Raw genomic sequence first — 16,826 nt, 5'->3', positions numbered from 1 at the left:
TGCCACCTCAGAAGAACCAAAGAGTGGAGTGATTATCATCATGGAGGATGAAAGTGTATTCCAGTGTCTACCTCATTCATTTCCTAAAATGAATCACCCAGGCCTTGGCTATTCTAATATCTGGAATTCTCTTTCTACCACAAGTACATCTGTCACACAGAATGTGACCCACTTACTCCCTATGTTTTCTGATCACATAGAGTCTGAGAGGGGAAATAAAACTTAGACATTGTTGAGTCCAAAATTGACAAACTCCAGTGTCTTAAAGGACCAAGCTGCGGTGACAGGTGCAGCAGACCAGGTATAAGTAATAGGGTGGGCAGGGGAGACTGTAGGAAACTGAAATGCAGCTGTCTTACAAGAGGATGAATTTCTAACCTTTTACAATATATTTCAAGGCAAACAAAGCAACACTCTGGGCTGGGAGTCCATCCACGAACTACCAACTTTTAGCCCCAAAGTATGAATACCTTCCTTATTTATAGATGAGGAAATTGAGACTGAGAGTAGGGATATAACATAAGATAGGGCAGAAATTGGCTTCTGGCTTAATTGAAGCATTTAGATGGGTTGGGAGTGATAATATTAAAATGATGATTGCAAAAAGCTTTATTTCATGCTATAATGTCAATATAACATTGAATGGGTTGAAGACCGATATTTTCAATGACTTAACCTATAAGCAAGAAAGTGAAGTATTAGTTTGGCTGTGATCTTTAAGTTTATGGTGAGGCAACACATTTTTAATGATCTCTTAGGAAAATGTTCTTTCTGAATTTTTAAAATGATGAATGCATTTAAATAAAAACAGCTTTAGTAAAAGCAAAACTATGTGCTATTTATTTGTAATAAAATCTTATATGTCATATTTAGGAATCTATTCCAGTATTTTGTAATTTCTGCCGTTACCCTCTGGTGATAGAATATTGAACAGAACATATTTTAGTGAAACAAAAATTGGATCCAGAGTCAGCTGATGTTGGCCTCAGTTACAGTCCTGTCAAATCATTACTGATGTTGGCCTCACTCAGAGTCATGCTGTAGCCATGGACAAACTACCATGCCTCTTGGTGCCTGAGTTTCTTCGTCTATTAAATGGGCAAGGAAATTACCCTGCCTACATCACAGGATTGCTAAAAATCAAATAATATCCAATTTCTAAAGCAAGTTGACATGTGCAACACAAACAGGAGGTATTAATGAGAGTCTTCTTTCTTGTCGCAATCTTTTCCTTTCAAAGGCTGCCAATAATTCCTCTTCTTTTATTACCTTCATTGTCTTCCACCAGCAGAAATGAAATTCAAGTGGCCTCTGTTACATGGAGCTAGTGTGGAGGGGAAACAGGGTAGAACAACAGGTAGTTGTTTTTGTGTTTTACCCCACCCTCCTCACCTTACAGTCACAATCTGTCCTCCATCCAGGACAACACCATTCATTTGGGCTATAAAGATGGCGGCCACCGCTTCATAAAGGGCTGTACCATCCATGTTAATGGTTGCTCCAACAGGAAGGACGAATCTAGTCACACGTTTATCAATCCCCAGATTTTCTTCCAGGCAACGGAAGGTGACAGGCAAAGTTCCAGCACTGAGAACAAAGAGAAAGAGAGAGACAGGGTTATGTTCACTTTAGAGAGGCAGGACAACGCACAAACTGGAACACCACTGCATCCTTAGTTTTTCTTGTTTTGTGTCAATCAAGCAAGGTGACATGCAAAAAAGCAGTATCTGGAGCCAGATTAAAAACTGGTGAGTTGGAGGCTGAAATTCAATCTTACTGAGATGCTAATAGGCAGCAAAATATTTTCGTTGGTTCTGGTTCTGGAGATAACACTCAGAACTTGAAGATGTTTTCTTTTGACCACTGTTTCCATCTTGGATTCGATATTGAAGTACATCTGATTGCCCATATTAATTGGGTTGCAAAAAAAAAAAAAAAAATCTATGTCAGAAAAGAATCAGCTATCAACAGTGAAATGGGATGAGGAATTTTTGGATAACCCATAATTTCATGCTAGAAATCCTGTTTCCAATAAAATGACTGAATGGATCACATTTAGCCCCAGGAAATTGCCCTGAGCTGGGCTTGCTAATTTCCACAATAAACATGTCCAGCACCCTTCAGCATGAGCTGAAGCACTTCACTGGGGAACCTCACAGATAGTCCAACACTCTGATACATGCTCATCAGCCAATTCTACAGTCACTTCAATGACATGGAGCAGGAAATCATGTGTTTGATAGCAAATCAGAGACTAAATATGAAGTGACTTCACCCCCACTCCTCCCAGGCCTGGGATGTGGATTCATGACCACATGACCCAGCCTCAAAGGCCAGAATTCCTGACATGTTCATATGTCTTCAAAATTGGAGACCAATAAAAAATAAGGATTGCTAAAGGCCAGAATATTATCTCCATGTGGATAGAAGTGCATGGGAGGGTGAGTGGATTTGCTGCAAGGTTTAAGTAATGTAGAAAGCAATGCAAAACACTCAAACTGCCATGGAAGTGCTTCATGGTCCATCCTCTTGATTTTTTTCTATTCAAACTTTAGCAAAGTGAATTAGAAAACCTGCAATGCAGACAACATTTGGAGGTGTTTTCTCTCTTGCACTTACAGCTTTTGTCAAAGTTTCCTCCTTCTACTGGTCAGAATTAGTGACTAAGCTGGACATAGATCCCTGTAGAGGTCTTGGTTTCTCAGAGAGTGGGAGAAGACCATCTGCTCCAGGGAAGCTAAATGAAATGAAGATTCCAGGGCTTATCCAGAACCAACGAATCAGAAGCCCTAAAACTAGGGATGCCCAGATGTGCATCTTATCAAACCACTGGCCCACAAGCTCCTAAAACAACCTTAGGAGAGTCAAATTTCTCTTACCAGAACATTATTAGTGATTTCAAGTCAGGGGTCTGTCTCATGCCTCCTTCTTGGTCTTGGGTAGGAAGAAGAAATGTTTGTTGGGGAACATTTCATAACTAAAATCTTGCAAACCCAGGGCAGAGTTGGAGCCTGGCCTCATTTGCACGCAGGAGATGCCATTAGACCTGGCTTGCTGTCTTAATGCGAAGTCAGTGTCCCTTTCTTCCTCTTAGCCCACCCTTTCCTGGGCCCTTTCGAAGGGTTGCCAGGACACCAGGACTGGTCTGAGATGACTGCTCAGTTGTGGTTGGTGGCCAGGATTCTCGATTGGAAGGATTCTCAAATCTAAGGACACTTCTGGGATTGCTGGAATACATTTATATTTATTATTGCATTCATTTTTCCAAACTGTCATCAAATGGTCTTTGGACAATTAAGTAGATTGGGAAAAATGATTGGTAAGTATAAAAATATCCTCTATTTCTCTACTGGACAGGCTTTCTTTGTGTCTTTACAAACCCACCCACCCAATCAAACTAGGACTTGAGAATTTTAATTTCAAGCTTTCCTATGTGGACGGGCTGACATTCTGACATTGCTTTTGTGGCTCCTGCCTCAATGGCCATATGACAGCCTTCAAATGTTGCTAATAATAACAATTATTAATAAATAATAAATGTTACTTCTTTTGTTTTTTACATATTAGTTTTAACAGCCTGCACTGAAGTTGGAGGGCTGAAGACAAGCCAGTCTCAGGCCACCCCCCTCCCTCTGCCCTCCCTGACACCAGCCTCTGGAACCATTGAGAAAAGCCGTTCAACCACCCTCAACATTTTTATTCTGTACAAGGGCCGAGGAGGCAGGAAAGATATTTTGTGGGCTGTTCCTGGGTTTTGCTTTTTTTTTCTTCTCTGTGACCATGATGGCAAAGAAACCTTCAGTTAATTCTCGGTACATGACTCATGTCACACAGCCTTTTAAACAAAGAAATTCCACATCCAGGCAAAAACCACATTTTAACGAAAGATTAAAACCACATTTTTTTTTTTTCAAATGAAATATAGGGTTGGGGAAGAAATCGGTCTAATATTTGCAGCCTTGGTTGGATAATCTGAGCATTTGTCTCTGATTTAAATACAAATTTGGGCCATGCAAATCCCCTTAAGATTCACCTTGTCTTACAAAGTTACTGAAATAATGGCCTAGTCATCCAAAAGAAAATAGTACTAATATTTTTGAAATAGTTGGAAGATCTAAACCATAAAGGTATTGGAAGAAAATAAAAAGTCATATTGTATTAACTTGGAGAAGCTATTCCTAAGCAAAATCTAAAGTCTAAATTCTAAAGAAAAGTACTGATAGCTTTGACTAAGTACAAATTTAAAACTTCTAGAGGCAAAAAGCACAGTAACTTTTTAAGACAAAGGTCAAGTGAAGAGAAAAATTATTTGCAACTTGTGACACATGAGCTAATATTCTTATACAAAAAGAGAGCTTGAAAATCAATCAGGGAGGGACGAATACCTCAACAGGGAAATGACCAAGTTCATGAACAATTCACGAGGCAGGGGAAAAGGGGAGGGGAAGGAGAAGTAAAGATATGCATATCCCATGAGATTACTTTTCACCCAATAGGACTGGAAAGCATTAAAGTGACCGGTAATATCCAGAGCTGGTAAGTAAGCGGGGATGGGCACACCCTCAAACCCCAGTTAATGGGAACATAAAATAATAAATTTTTCTGAATAGCAATCTGGTAACGTGATTCAAAACTGTCAATGTGCATACCATTTAACTCTGAAATTCCACTTATCCTGAGGGGATCATCATACAACCTTGCAGAGATGTATTTGTAAGGATGTTTGTCACAGCCCTGTTTAATAGACATGCCTTAAATGTACATCACTGTGGCTAGGATGGGGTGGGGTTTGCATTGTAGTACATACAGTGCATTATTATGCAGTTTAAAAAATGGTAGTAAAGCCTATTGCAATAGATATAACTTTTATGATATGTTGACGAGTAAAAAAACAGCTATTTATAAAACAGCATATATATACATAGTAAGAACTTGAAAGATATATAACTAAAGACTAATTAAAAGGTTATCACCAATTATCACTGGGTGATAGAATAATTGGCAAAGCTCATTTTCTTCTTCAAAATTGTATTCACTGCCTGAACTTTTTCACAATGAGCCTGCAGAAATTTTATTTTATTTTTGTTTTCTGGTTATGAGCCAGGTATGAGATAAAGTATGAGATACCAGGCTTATAACCAGAAAACAAAAATAAAATTAAACCCGGTGGGTTTTTTTTTCTTTTTCCTCTTTTTCTTCAAGTGGAGAGCTGTATGGATAGAGATACTTAGTCATGGGAAATTTATAAAACCAAGAAGGAAATTTTGAAGTGTTTTCCTTCATCTTCAGAAACTGGGTGCAGAATCTAGATCCTCAAGATTGTGTATATTCCAGCTTGGTCTGAAACCCCATTTTCTACTAGCACTGAATCCTCATTGATTTGCACGGTGGAAATTTAATTTGGTTTCCGAGGCATTATTGGTCTGTTAGGTCGCTTAAGGGAAACCTGACTGCCTGCTCAGCAGCCGTGGAGCAACAGGCCCTGCTGTGTCATGGAGTGCCAGCTCACCAGCAGTGCATGGGCACAGGGTCTGCAACAAGGACCTGATGATGAGCTATGGGTTCAGAATTTGCTTCCCTCCCTGTTTTATGATTCAGTCTTAGTTTTGTGACCCAAGGACATATGTGCAGACATAAAACAATGATTGCAAGCTGAAAGTAAAACACTAGTCTTAAAAATTCTCAATTGTAAGGCATTTCTTTCTTTCTTTTTTTTTTTTTTTTTTTTTTTTTTCTTCCCACATGGAGCCTCACTTTGTCACCTAGGCTAGAGTGCAGTGATGCAATCTCAGCTCACTGCAACCTCCGCCTCCTAGGTTCAAGCAATTCTCCTGCCACAGACTCCCGAATAGCTGGGACTACAGGCACTGCCCACCACACCTGGCTAAATTTTATATTTTTAGTAGAGATGGGGTTTCACCATGTTAGCCAGGCTGGTCTCGAACTCCTGACTCCAAGTGATCCGCCTGCCAAGGCCTCCCAAAGTGCTGGGATTACAAGCATGAGCCACTGCGCCCAGCCCAATTGTAAGACATTTCTTATGTATTTCTTCTTGTTCATTTTTTGGGTTGTTTTTGTTACATTCAGTCCAAGATGATAGTCCAAAAAATGATTTTTCTCTGCATATCTCTGGGGTCCTCTTTGGCTTTCTAGGCACTGGAACTAGGTAATAAAGGGGGAACTGATTCTTCATCAATGCCAAGTTAACTCTGGGGAAGAATAATCCATTAGAGGTTCATGTCGAGGTCAAAGATTTGGCTGACCTTTGTTTGTTAGAAAAAGTCTCACCTAACATACCATTTACTTTGTAAAAGCTGCTTCTTCTACTTTTGAAAATTTATTTACCAAAATCTTCAAAGAGTAATATTTTGTGACAGCATTTTCCAAATCACAGGTGAAATGTTAATTGAAAAACATCCTGTTAAACTCCCTTTAGAAAACATCTAAAACTAAACTAATGATATAAGTGGCAAATTAGGCATGCAAACAAATAGCATGCATTTATCTGAAAAATTTAATGTGAGATCCTATTTCCAATATAATTGCAAACCAGCAAAAATGTTCACCAGAAGGCTCAGAAGTTCCTAGAAGGAGACAAAAATTCAAAGCATTCGCCTTTTCCAAAAGATCTTAGTAATGTGTGCCAAGTGTTCTTATTGAACTTTGTGATGGGAGGGTTTTGAGAAATGAGAAATGGCAAAGAGGGCAAAAGAGTGAGCAAAGAGAAAGGTGATTTCTTTTGTTCTCTACCTGGAAGCGGTGCCCAGGGCAGTGATCCAAGCTTGGAAAATGCCAGCAAAAAAGGAGAAGGGGTTTTTCCTGGTCACTACAAAGTAAATCAAGGGGAGAAAGATGCCCCCGTGGATGATGAGGCCTATGATCACTGTTACCATGTACATCCCCAGTTGCCTAGCAACCACTTCTAAGTCCTTGATTGCAATGATCTTCCCACAGATCAGGCAGGCGATACCCAGGGGAGAGTACCTGAAAAACACAAAAGGGAAAAACAGCATTGAAGAGATCATTACGGCATTCAGAACCTGGGCCTCCTCTGTACCGCACCCTGAGGAAAACACATGGCTCTTCTGTACAAAAAAAGACTTTTGCTGAGAAAAGGTCATGAGATTCCATTGATGTTATTTTTTATTTTGGACCAACTCCCTTAATCAAAATCTGTTTTGTGGATCTGGTGGCGCCCACTCTGATGAAAAGTCCAAAGGCAAATTTTGTCGCTAAGGTGAGTTCTAGGGATAAAGGAGAGACATGCATTACCATCTTTTAGCTTTACCATCAAGTTCAAAGTTGAGAGACTCAGGCATGTCTCTGGGAATCTTGTTTGATTTGTGTTCCTCAGTTCCTTCCTAGAAATTTGGGAATTTGAGCTTTTTAGAAAACTATAAACTGGAATTTGTAAATTTGCGTTGTTTCTACCTTGGAAGATAGGGAATATATTAAAATGAGAGAGAAAGAGAAAGAACAAGGAAACCATCTGGGCCAAAATGTACATTTAGAGAAAAGTGGTTTTACGACTTCCAAGTCTGAAAGTAGTTTTTCCATACTTACTCTAACAATAATGCTAACTACTTTCATTTTGTTTTAAGCACTATGGTGAGAGCTGCACACTCATTCCCTCACTTAATGCTTACCACAACCCGAAAATCTAGGTGTCATTATTGCTACGTGGCAAATAAAGAAACTGAGGTTAAGAAAAGCTAAATAATCAGCCCAAGACCAGGAAACCAGGAAATAAGAGAACAATCTCAGGTCTCTGAAACTCCCAACTGGGGGATTTTCCCAACCAAGGCAAGCCACTTCTCTTTAGTGAACAATCACAGCTCTTTGGAGATAAGCAATTCACCATATGCCAAAGTATCCTGTATAAACTGATGTTATAGTTCTATCTTATTATTATTTTATAGAGAGTTTGGAAACTACCTTGGTCCTCCCTCTTGGGAAAGCTAACTATTTTGTCTCTCAACCTGAATATATTCTTCCCATATTTGGTAAAATCCTTTAGTATCCAGAATGGTGTTGCTAGGGCATGAATTTGTTCAGCCTGTGACAGTTTCTGGCTGATATGAAAATACTTGTGGGACGGCTGCTACCTTAATAAAAATTATGAATATATTTGAGAGAAAGACTATGGGGAAAATGAAGTCCCTAGATAAGGCTTCCAGCAGGGGTCAGGGAGTCAGGAAAGCCTGCTGTAATTGTAAGATCTATACAGACTTATAATTGTGCCTGGAGCAAACACTTTGCTGAATTAAAGAAAAAATGTGAAGAGTAGATGAGACACATATATATGAATACTACATAAGATGTGGAGCTCATCTCGCCATTTATTAGCTATTAATATGTGACCATGGTTAGTGGCTTATTCCCATTTTACAGATGGATGTCGAGGCTCAGAGCAGCTAACTCCAACCTCATGGAGATGCTGTGGGGATTAAATTTTTGAGCATGCATGTGTGTGTGCTGCAAAAAAGACCTCTCGCATCTCTGTCAGTACCATTAATTCTCTGAGTCCTGACAAAGGAATTCCTCGTGGGTTCTGTTTTCACATACGTACCCCATGTCCTCTCATCACTCATGCTTATTAAGCCTGAGTTAGTGATGCTTTCTAGAACATCTCCTGGGATACCCAATTGCAAGATGATTTTATAGCAACATATTCTCTCAAGAGGAACCTAATCTTGAAGGAACTGATTTGTAACTGACACAATTAAACATTAGCATAGCTGTTCTCTTCCCATATGAGAATCTAGCCTGAAGCTCCTACTTCTCCTTTCTGTGGGGTCCAGGCTGGTCAAGTCTGAGGACTGCTTCCCTAGACATTAGGGAGTCTGAGACAAACCTGTGCTCATGTCATTAAACCCTGGGCTCTCCCACCATTTTATATTCTGCTGGTGTGTCCATAGTCACAACATCTCATAAATTATCAAGGTAGTCTCGGGCACCAGCACTTTGTTCACTGAGACTGTAAATAAGCAGAATGAACCTTCCTATAAAGCAAAAAAGCATTTATCTTCATAAACCAAGAGATCAGTTCTTTCCCAAGCACCCTTGAAAGATGTCCAGAAAAACACTACTATAAGCTGTTTTGGGTGCCATTCAATTTTCCTTCTCTCCTGGGACAAGCAATTTGTAGAATGGAGAGAAAATGCTTTCAAGGCTCTTTGCCAAAAAAAGACTAGCTATAGAGTCTCCTGGAGAATGTATTTGGGCCACTGACAGATGGACTAGAGAGAGGTAACGGTTTACCTCTGGGGCACTTAGCCAGCTGGGAAAAGCATGAGCTCCCATTGTAAATCGAGAGTGTTAAAGGCCAGAAAGTGAAGTGTTAGCAAGCAGAAGCCCTTGCTAATCCAAACACCTTGATCTCTGGGAATAGTATGAGCATTAAGTAGAAGAAGGTAAGAATCTTTGTTCTATGAAGTCTTTCAGGGCCATTACTTTCTTATGCCTATTTTTATTTTATTTATTTTTTATTTTTTATATTTTGAGACAGAGTATTGCTCTGTTAGCTAGGCTGGAGCTCAGTGGCACAATCATTGCTTGCTGTAACCTCGACCTCCTGGGCTGAAGCAATCCTCCCACCTCAGCCTCCTGAGTAGCTAGGACTACAGGTGTATGCCACCATTCTCAGCTAATTTTTTTTTACTTTTATTTTTGTAGGAGATCTCACCATTTTGCTCAGTTGGTCTCAAATTCCTAGCCTCAAGCAATCCTCCCGCCTCAGCCTCCTACAGCACTAGGATTACAGGTGTGGCCAACCAACTGCGCCCATTTTTAAAACAAACAACTCAGGCCTTCACTCCAAAACTGGGGCTTCTGGGTTCCTGGGTTTCCATATCAATGAATTACCTAATTGAAAATAACATGCCATGGAAAAGGATGGGCAAATGGCCAGCACCCAAGGCCACCACTCAAATCTTCTGAGATGAAGCCAGTAATCAAAACCACAAACCAAAGTGCATAAAGAGGCTGAGGGCTGCATGGAGAGTTCTGAAGCCAAATAATGCCCTGTGATTGTTGGTCCAGTTTCCAAATGAGAGGGACATGGCTAGAGAGCTGGGGAGGGGGAATGGCTCCCATGCTGCTCTTAGGCTGTTCTTGTTCTCTGTTTTCAGGGCCATAGATTCATCCAGGACTGGCCTGTGGAGTCTTTTTCTTACTGCTGTATCCATTCTAGCCTCCACGTACTTTGTCTCAAAGCCCTTGCCAGCCTAAGGGTCCCACCAAGATGCCCCTCGCAGGACTCCACAAACACATTCATCTACAGCAGGCAAGTTACCTAGAATTCAGTCAGTGTCCGGGTGTCAGAAACCACCGGCTTCCTGTTAACAATGTGATTCCCTGGGCTTACCACACACCTACAGAGTCAGAATGTCCTGAAGCTGGCCTTGGGGCATTTATGTTTTAAACAAGCTCCCCAGGTAATGCTGATCTGTTTGAAAACCAGTATTTTAAGAAACAAAAATCTTAACTGCAACTGATGAAATGCAGATATTACTTGGTGACCTTTTGGAAACCATTTGCCTTAGCTCCAATTTCTTCAGGATCTTTGAGGTCTTAACCCACTGGAATAATTCATTTGGGACTTACAGGCCTGGGACAGATGATGGGGCAGACACTGACGATGGGAAAGGAGGTAAGCTGAGGGACTTTCTCAGTCCTGCTGTGAAGCCCCTCTGGTGCTGTCCCACATATTTCCAATAGCTTGTCAATAGAGCTAAACACACATTCCAAGAGTAGCTGAAAGGTGCTGTCCATGCTCAGAAAGTATTACAAATCTTCATCTTTCCCAATCCATTTAGGGATAGGTGTTCCAGCTACCCAAAGAGTGATTCTTGTTCAAAGTTACCATTTGTGATTAGAACTTTTCATCAAGACAGAGTGAAAAACAGTTTGTACAGCCTCTAGGCTTATGATTAAGGGACTTTCTTTTGCAAGTAAATGAAATTCCAACTCATCAAGGTGACCTGCAGGACCCTGGAGGATCTGCCTACTGCCTACCTCTCCAACTGCACCTCCTTTTGTCCCCTTTCACCAACCACACTGCAGCTTCTCTAGACCTTTGTTCTGATCCTCAAAAGCCTTTCCCTGCCACTTCTTCCCCCTGGAATATTCTCCCCTCAGTTCTTTATAAGTTGCTTGGCTCACTCTGCAGCTCTTCATTAAAGGTCAACTTCCCAGACAGCACCATGTGGCCCATCACTATCTCTCGCTATTGCACGGCACTTATGACTATTGGAATTAGTAATAAGTGCTACAAAGACAATCTGCTCCCATTTGCTCCCTTTTGGCTTTCCCTCTCTCCCTTCCCTAGGATGTGAGCCCCACAAGGGCCGGAACATTTCTCTGTCTTATTCAACATTATATTACCAGTACCTAAAATCATTGCCTGCACAGAATAGAATATTTATTGAATGAAAAAAAAAATAGATGGATTGACAAAGATTCTTTGTTTGACCAAATTTTAGTTAGGCTTCTGAACCTTCTTCTGGCCTCTTCTGGGCTCTTTGCTAAACCTTATAAAATCCGGTTTAGCAAAACACTCGTCTAAGTCAGGTTAGCAAGAACCTCCGTCCTCAAAATCTGATCACCCTCAAATCTGATCAGGTTCTTCATCCTCCCCCGGATGATGTCTGGTCACCCTGTGGCCTTCAGCTAGAATCCTGTGGGGTTGGTTTAGCCAAAATACTCCTTACCCCAGACCATCCACTGCCCCCACCTTTCTCCGTGCCTATAAATTCCCACTTGCCCATGTTGTACTTGCAAGTGAGCCCAATCTCTCTCCCCCACTCCAAAATCCCATTACTGTGGTCCCTGTGCTCATTGCAACAATCCTGAATAAAATCTGCCTTACTCTGCTTTAACAAATGTCATTGAATAGTTTTTTCTTTAACAGTGTGGATGGATGGTGGTTTATTGGAAGAAGGAATTGGAAGAGTAGGCAGAGATTTTACTTCTCACTTATGTTTTTATAGGGGTAAGATTATGAAATATTTTACTTTCTGTTTAAGTTTTTCAAATTTTGAAAAAAATGTTTTAAATAACCTCATAAGAAAATGAGGATATGAAAATCATACAAAAATTAAGGGGTTTTCAGGTTTCTTAAAGAATTCATAAACACAGAGATACAAAGGATATGGATCGAATTGATGATAATATTGGTAACAGCAAACAGCCATGACTATAATACTAATACATGTAAAGTGCTTAGACAGTTCCCAGCACCAAAAAGGTACTTCACGACTGTTGGTCACAGTCTTAGTTCTCACAGCAACCTATGGCATGGATTCTAGAATCATCCCATTTGACAGATCAGAATGTCGGGGCTTAGAATGTGTCTAACTTGCCTAAAGTCACACAGCTTGCCATAGGAGGATCCTGGATTCAATCCAGTCTGAAGTAAAAAAGAAATTGATGTAGGTGTTACTTCTGTACAGCTCCATAATACTGGGCAAGTCGCCCTCTGTGCTTAGTTTTCTCATTTGGTAAATGGGTTAACAAAAGCACGTATTTTTGTGTTCAGTACTATTGTGAAGAATAAATGAGCTAATGCATGTAAAATAATTGGAGTAATATTAAATATTTAGCAGGAATTTGGTAAATTTAAGTGATTTAATAATAATTGTTTCCTCAGTAATAAATGGGTTAGTACATGTACTATAACTGAAATAGTACTGAGCATATAGCAAGAAGTTAGTAATTCTAATTTATAATTTAATAACAAAAACAATTATTATAATATTTTCAATGTTACATTTTGTTATTATTACTATTATAACTGCTACATAGAAAAGAATACAAAAGAATTCTGATTTTTTAAGCTTTGAGGGGTCAGTTAAAGAGTAGTTGACCGTTTATCCAGAACCTTTTTACACACATCATTAGCAAATACTGATGCTGACGAGGCAGTGAAAGAATTAAAGAAATGTGTAGAATTGGCATCTCATGTCACGTGACGTCGTCCTGACTATGAGCCTAGATGAAGTAACCAAACAGCTGTCAGAAATCATTCTAGGGTCTTACTCCTGCCTCACAACCACTTTTTACCTCCCAAGATGATAATAAGTATTTAGGAGTTCTGGTTTCAATGAATGGGAAACTTCTTAATTCATACCACCACCCTCCATCTCTGGGGAGGAGGGAGGCTACACTTCATCCCACTGACTCATCCGATGTCCTAGAAGATTCCCTTTCCTGCAGGGGTTTAGTGGAAATCACATTGGTATGGATGTAGGAAGGACACACACATTGTCCATGTTATTGGCATCATATTACAGAAATATGGGCTGCATATTTGGAGTAAAGATGCATAATCTGCTAGAAATTCTAGGAAACAATGGAAAATCCTAATGTTTAAGCAAGAGACTTATTCTGCTTTGTGTATTATGTACTAAACTCTCAACAGACTCAGATGAATCTGAAGGACTTAAAAAATACATTTTACCTCTGGGAGCGGTGGCTTACGCCTGTAATCCCAGCACTTTGGGAGGCCGAGGTGGGCGGATCATAGGGTCAGGAGTTTGAGACCAGCCTGGCCAACATGGCAAAACCCTGTCTCTATTAAAGATTAACAAAACTAGCTGGGCATGGTGGTGTGCACCTGTAATCCCAGCTACTTGGAAGGCTGAGGCTGCAGAATCACTTGAACCCGGGAGGCGGAGGTTGCAGTGAGCTGAGATGGCGCCATTGCACTCCAGCCTGGCGACAGGGCAAGATTTTGTCTCTCTCTCTGTCTCTCTCTCTCTCTCTCTCTCTCTCTATATATATATATATATATATATATATATACACACATATATATATATGTGTGTGTGTGTGTGTGTGTGTGTATGTTTTACAACACCACCATATTGCCAAATCTTCATACGAAAGAAATATCCAGAAATCCAGCATTGCCTGAGAAGCTGAAGGATCAGTACAATCATGAAAGAGAACATGTTATTTCACTAGCATCCTTTCTGTGTTTTAAAAGCACTGTAAAACAATGATCTGAACAAGCCAGGTCTGCTAAATATGGTTCATGAAATAGTGAGGAACATCTTCTTGATTTGAAATCTTGGCATTTTCAGCTATCCCACTCATTCCTAAAGTTTTAGTAACAATTGACTACAGGCACATCACCATGTTTGGTTCTGTGGAGATAAAAAATAAGAACAGATTTTTGTCCTTGTGAGGTGGGGTGGGAGAAAAGAAAAAGAAGAAGAGAAAAAGCAGCTGGAATTTCCATGAAAGGCACCTACAGAAAAGTGGAAAAGGATCAGAAGAGGTTTGGCAAAGAAAGTGGGTAAGCCTGGAACATGCAAAGATGGGGAATAGGTAACCCAGAATTCCTATGGAAAAGAGAACACAGGTATGACTTGGTCTAAGAGTGGTTTTATTTTTTTCTAGGCAGACATACAGGACCATCCTAGGGATCTGAAACAAATGCAAGTAAAAAGCTTTCTGTCTGATGGATATGGGACACCAAAAGTTTCCCTATGATTGAAGACGATAGAGCTTCCACGATGAGAGAGTAGATCCTCGTGCTCTCCTAGGCTCCCCTAGATTTCAGAGTCACTGACTATAAACACACGTGAAATCAAGGGGAAACAATATTGTTTAGACGATTCAAACCAAAAAACCTACCTGCTTAGGTATCAAGGATTTTGATACCAATATGAACTATAGCTCTTCCTCTACCTAGCTATAATAATCTTAGGCAAGTTAATTATTAAGTTGGTGCAAAAGTAATTGTGGTTTTTGCCATTGAAAGTCATGGCAAAAACTGCAATTCATATGTTGAATTCATATGTCCCCCAAATTCATATGTTGAAACTTAACTCCCAGGGCAGTGGTGTTAAGAGGTGAACCATCTGGGAAGTGATTAGGTGATGAGGGCTCTGCCCTCTTCAATGGAATTAGTGCTCTTAATAAAAGATACGTGAGGGAGCCTGTTTTCCCCTTCCTGTGAGGACACACACAAAGGTGCCAACTACGAGGAATACGCCCTCAACAGATACTAAATCTGCTAGTACCTTGATCTTGAACTTGCCAGCCTCCAGAAGGGTGAGCAATAAATTCCTATTGTTTATAAATTACCCAGTCTAAGGTATTTTGTTATAACACATGGAAAGACAATGACTGTGTAAAAGAGACCCCAGAGAGCTTTCTGAATCTCTTTTCATGCTGAGCGAGGTGGCTTATGCCTATAATCCCAGCCCTTTGGGAGGCGTAGGTGGGAAGATCACTTGAGCCCAGAAGTTTGAGATCAGCCTGGGTAATATAGTGAAATCCTCGTCTCTACAAAAAAATTTCAAAAACTAGCTGGGCATGGTAGTGTGCACCTGTAGTTCCAGCTACTTGAGGGGCTGAGGTGGGAGGATCACTTGAGCTGCAGTGAGGGAGGTTGAGGCTGTGGTAAGCCATGATCACACCACTGCACTCCAGTCTGGGTGACAGGGTGAGACCCTGTCTCAATAAAATTATAATGAAATAAAATTCAAATAAAAATAAATAACTATCTTTCTAACTGTGGGTACAATGAGAAGTTGGTCCGCAACTTGGAAAAGGCCCCTTATCAGACCCAACCATACTGGCACCCTGATCTTGAACTTCCAGCCACCAGAACCATAAGAAAGAAATTTCTGTTGTTTCTAAGCCACCCAGTCTTTGGTACTTTGTTATAGCAACCCAACTAAGACAGTTACATAAAAATATATAACCCATTCTCAACTCGCTGGCCATACAAAAGAGACAGTAGGTTAGATTTGGCCCAAGGGGCATAAGTTGTCTACCCTTGTTCTAGGGGAAGCTCCAAAAAAGATATTTTCATCCCTTTCTCAAGGTCTTTCTGGAAAGACCTTTGATCAGCCTATACCAACTTGTTCCTGCAGGGAGAGCTCCAGTATCCTCTGGGGACCCCAAGGCTTTCTCAACCCACGGCTAAGAAGAAGTAAGAACAAGGCCACTTACCACATGATCATGATCACTAACTTCATTACAATCTCATTCAAAATGTTGAAGAAATCCACCATCAGCTTGGCCTGATCTCCCATCTTCCCCATAGCGATGCCAAAAGCAATAAAAAACCCTATCAGACCTGTTGGGTGAATCACATTACACAGAAGGACAAATTACAAAGAATGTATTTTTTCTCCTCATTCTTTACCATTCCCAAATGTATGGAGCCATGTTCTCACTGCTGGTTACCCTATGAATTAGACACTAAAAGAAAAAAGCATTATATTTCATACTGAATGTAACTTTCCCCTGGATAATTATGGATTTCTTGAACATTTTCCACATGAGTAAGTTAAACTGTAAGCAGTGTTAGGTTCAGGAAAATGTATTCATTTTCATTCCGAACTAAAAGGTGCTCTCTTCTCCCTCCCCTCACTTATGAAGTCATGTGTAAGCAGATTCCATTATTACACAGATTAACGAGTAAAGGCTTGTTGGGACTTGGGGATTATCATGCAAACTTTGGAGCCAATATTGGAATAGCAGAGACCAATTAGCCAATAAATTCTTTGCTAGAGTTACATCTAGTTTGTTTTGGTATTATCCCAAATCAACGTATGACTGGTATGTTTCACTCTTACAAAATCCTAAATGTAAAATTTATTTTTTATTACTACTTACATAAAATGACAGGGAGAAAAAAATACTGAAAAATCAAAGGGAAAACAATAAGAAATCCGAAACTCCATTTTATCCAGTTTTTAAAAAATGTAATCTGTTATTTATGAATTTGTCACAATTCTTTTCATGACTGAAGTGGTTAGAATGCTTTCTTTTTTATTTTACTTGTTTTTTCAGGATCATAAAGACAG

General features: G+C 40.1%; 1 protein-coding gene across 2 annotated transcripts in view; it reads right to left on the bottom strand.

Moving 5' to 3' along the window:
• SLC1A2 (solute carrier family 1 member 2) overlaps positions 1-16,826 on the bottom strand; it is a 168,796-nt gene that overhangs the window by 30,719 nt on the left and 121,251 nt on the right. For both annotated transcript variants that reach the window (XM_037999521.2, XM_008002055.3), the window contains exons 6-8: positions 15,967-16,093; positions 6,751-6,984; positions 1,393-1,587 (exon numbers count right to left, since the gene is read on the bottom strand). In XM_037999521.2, coding sequence (XP_037855449.1) covers positions 1,393-1,587; positions 6,751-6,984; positions 15,967-16,093 — 556 coding nt within the window. The remainder of the gene's footprint in view (positions 1-1,392; positions 1,588-6,750; positions 6,985-15,966; positions 16,094-16,826) is intronic.

This window comes from Chlorocebus sabaeus, chromosome 1 (assembly GCF_047675955.1).
Source record: "Chlorocebus sabaeus isolate Y175 chromosome 1, mChlSab1.0.hap1, whole genome shotgun sequence".
NCBI lineage: Eukaryota > Metazoa > Chordata > Mammalia > Primates > Cercopithecidae > Chlorocebus > Chlorocebus sabaeus.
The sequence above is the reverse complement of the archived record's forward strand: the minus strand, read 5'-3'. Positions and strand labels throughout refer to the sequence as shown.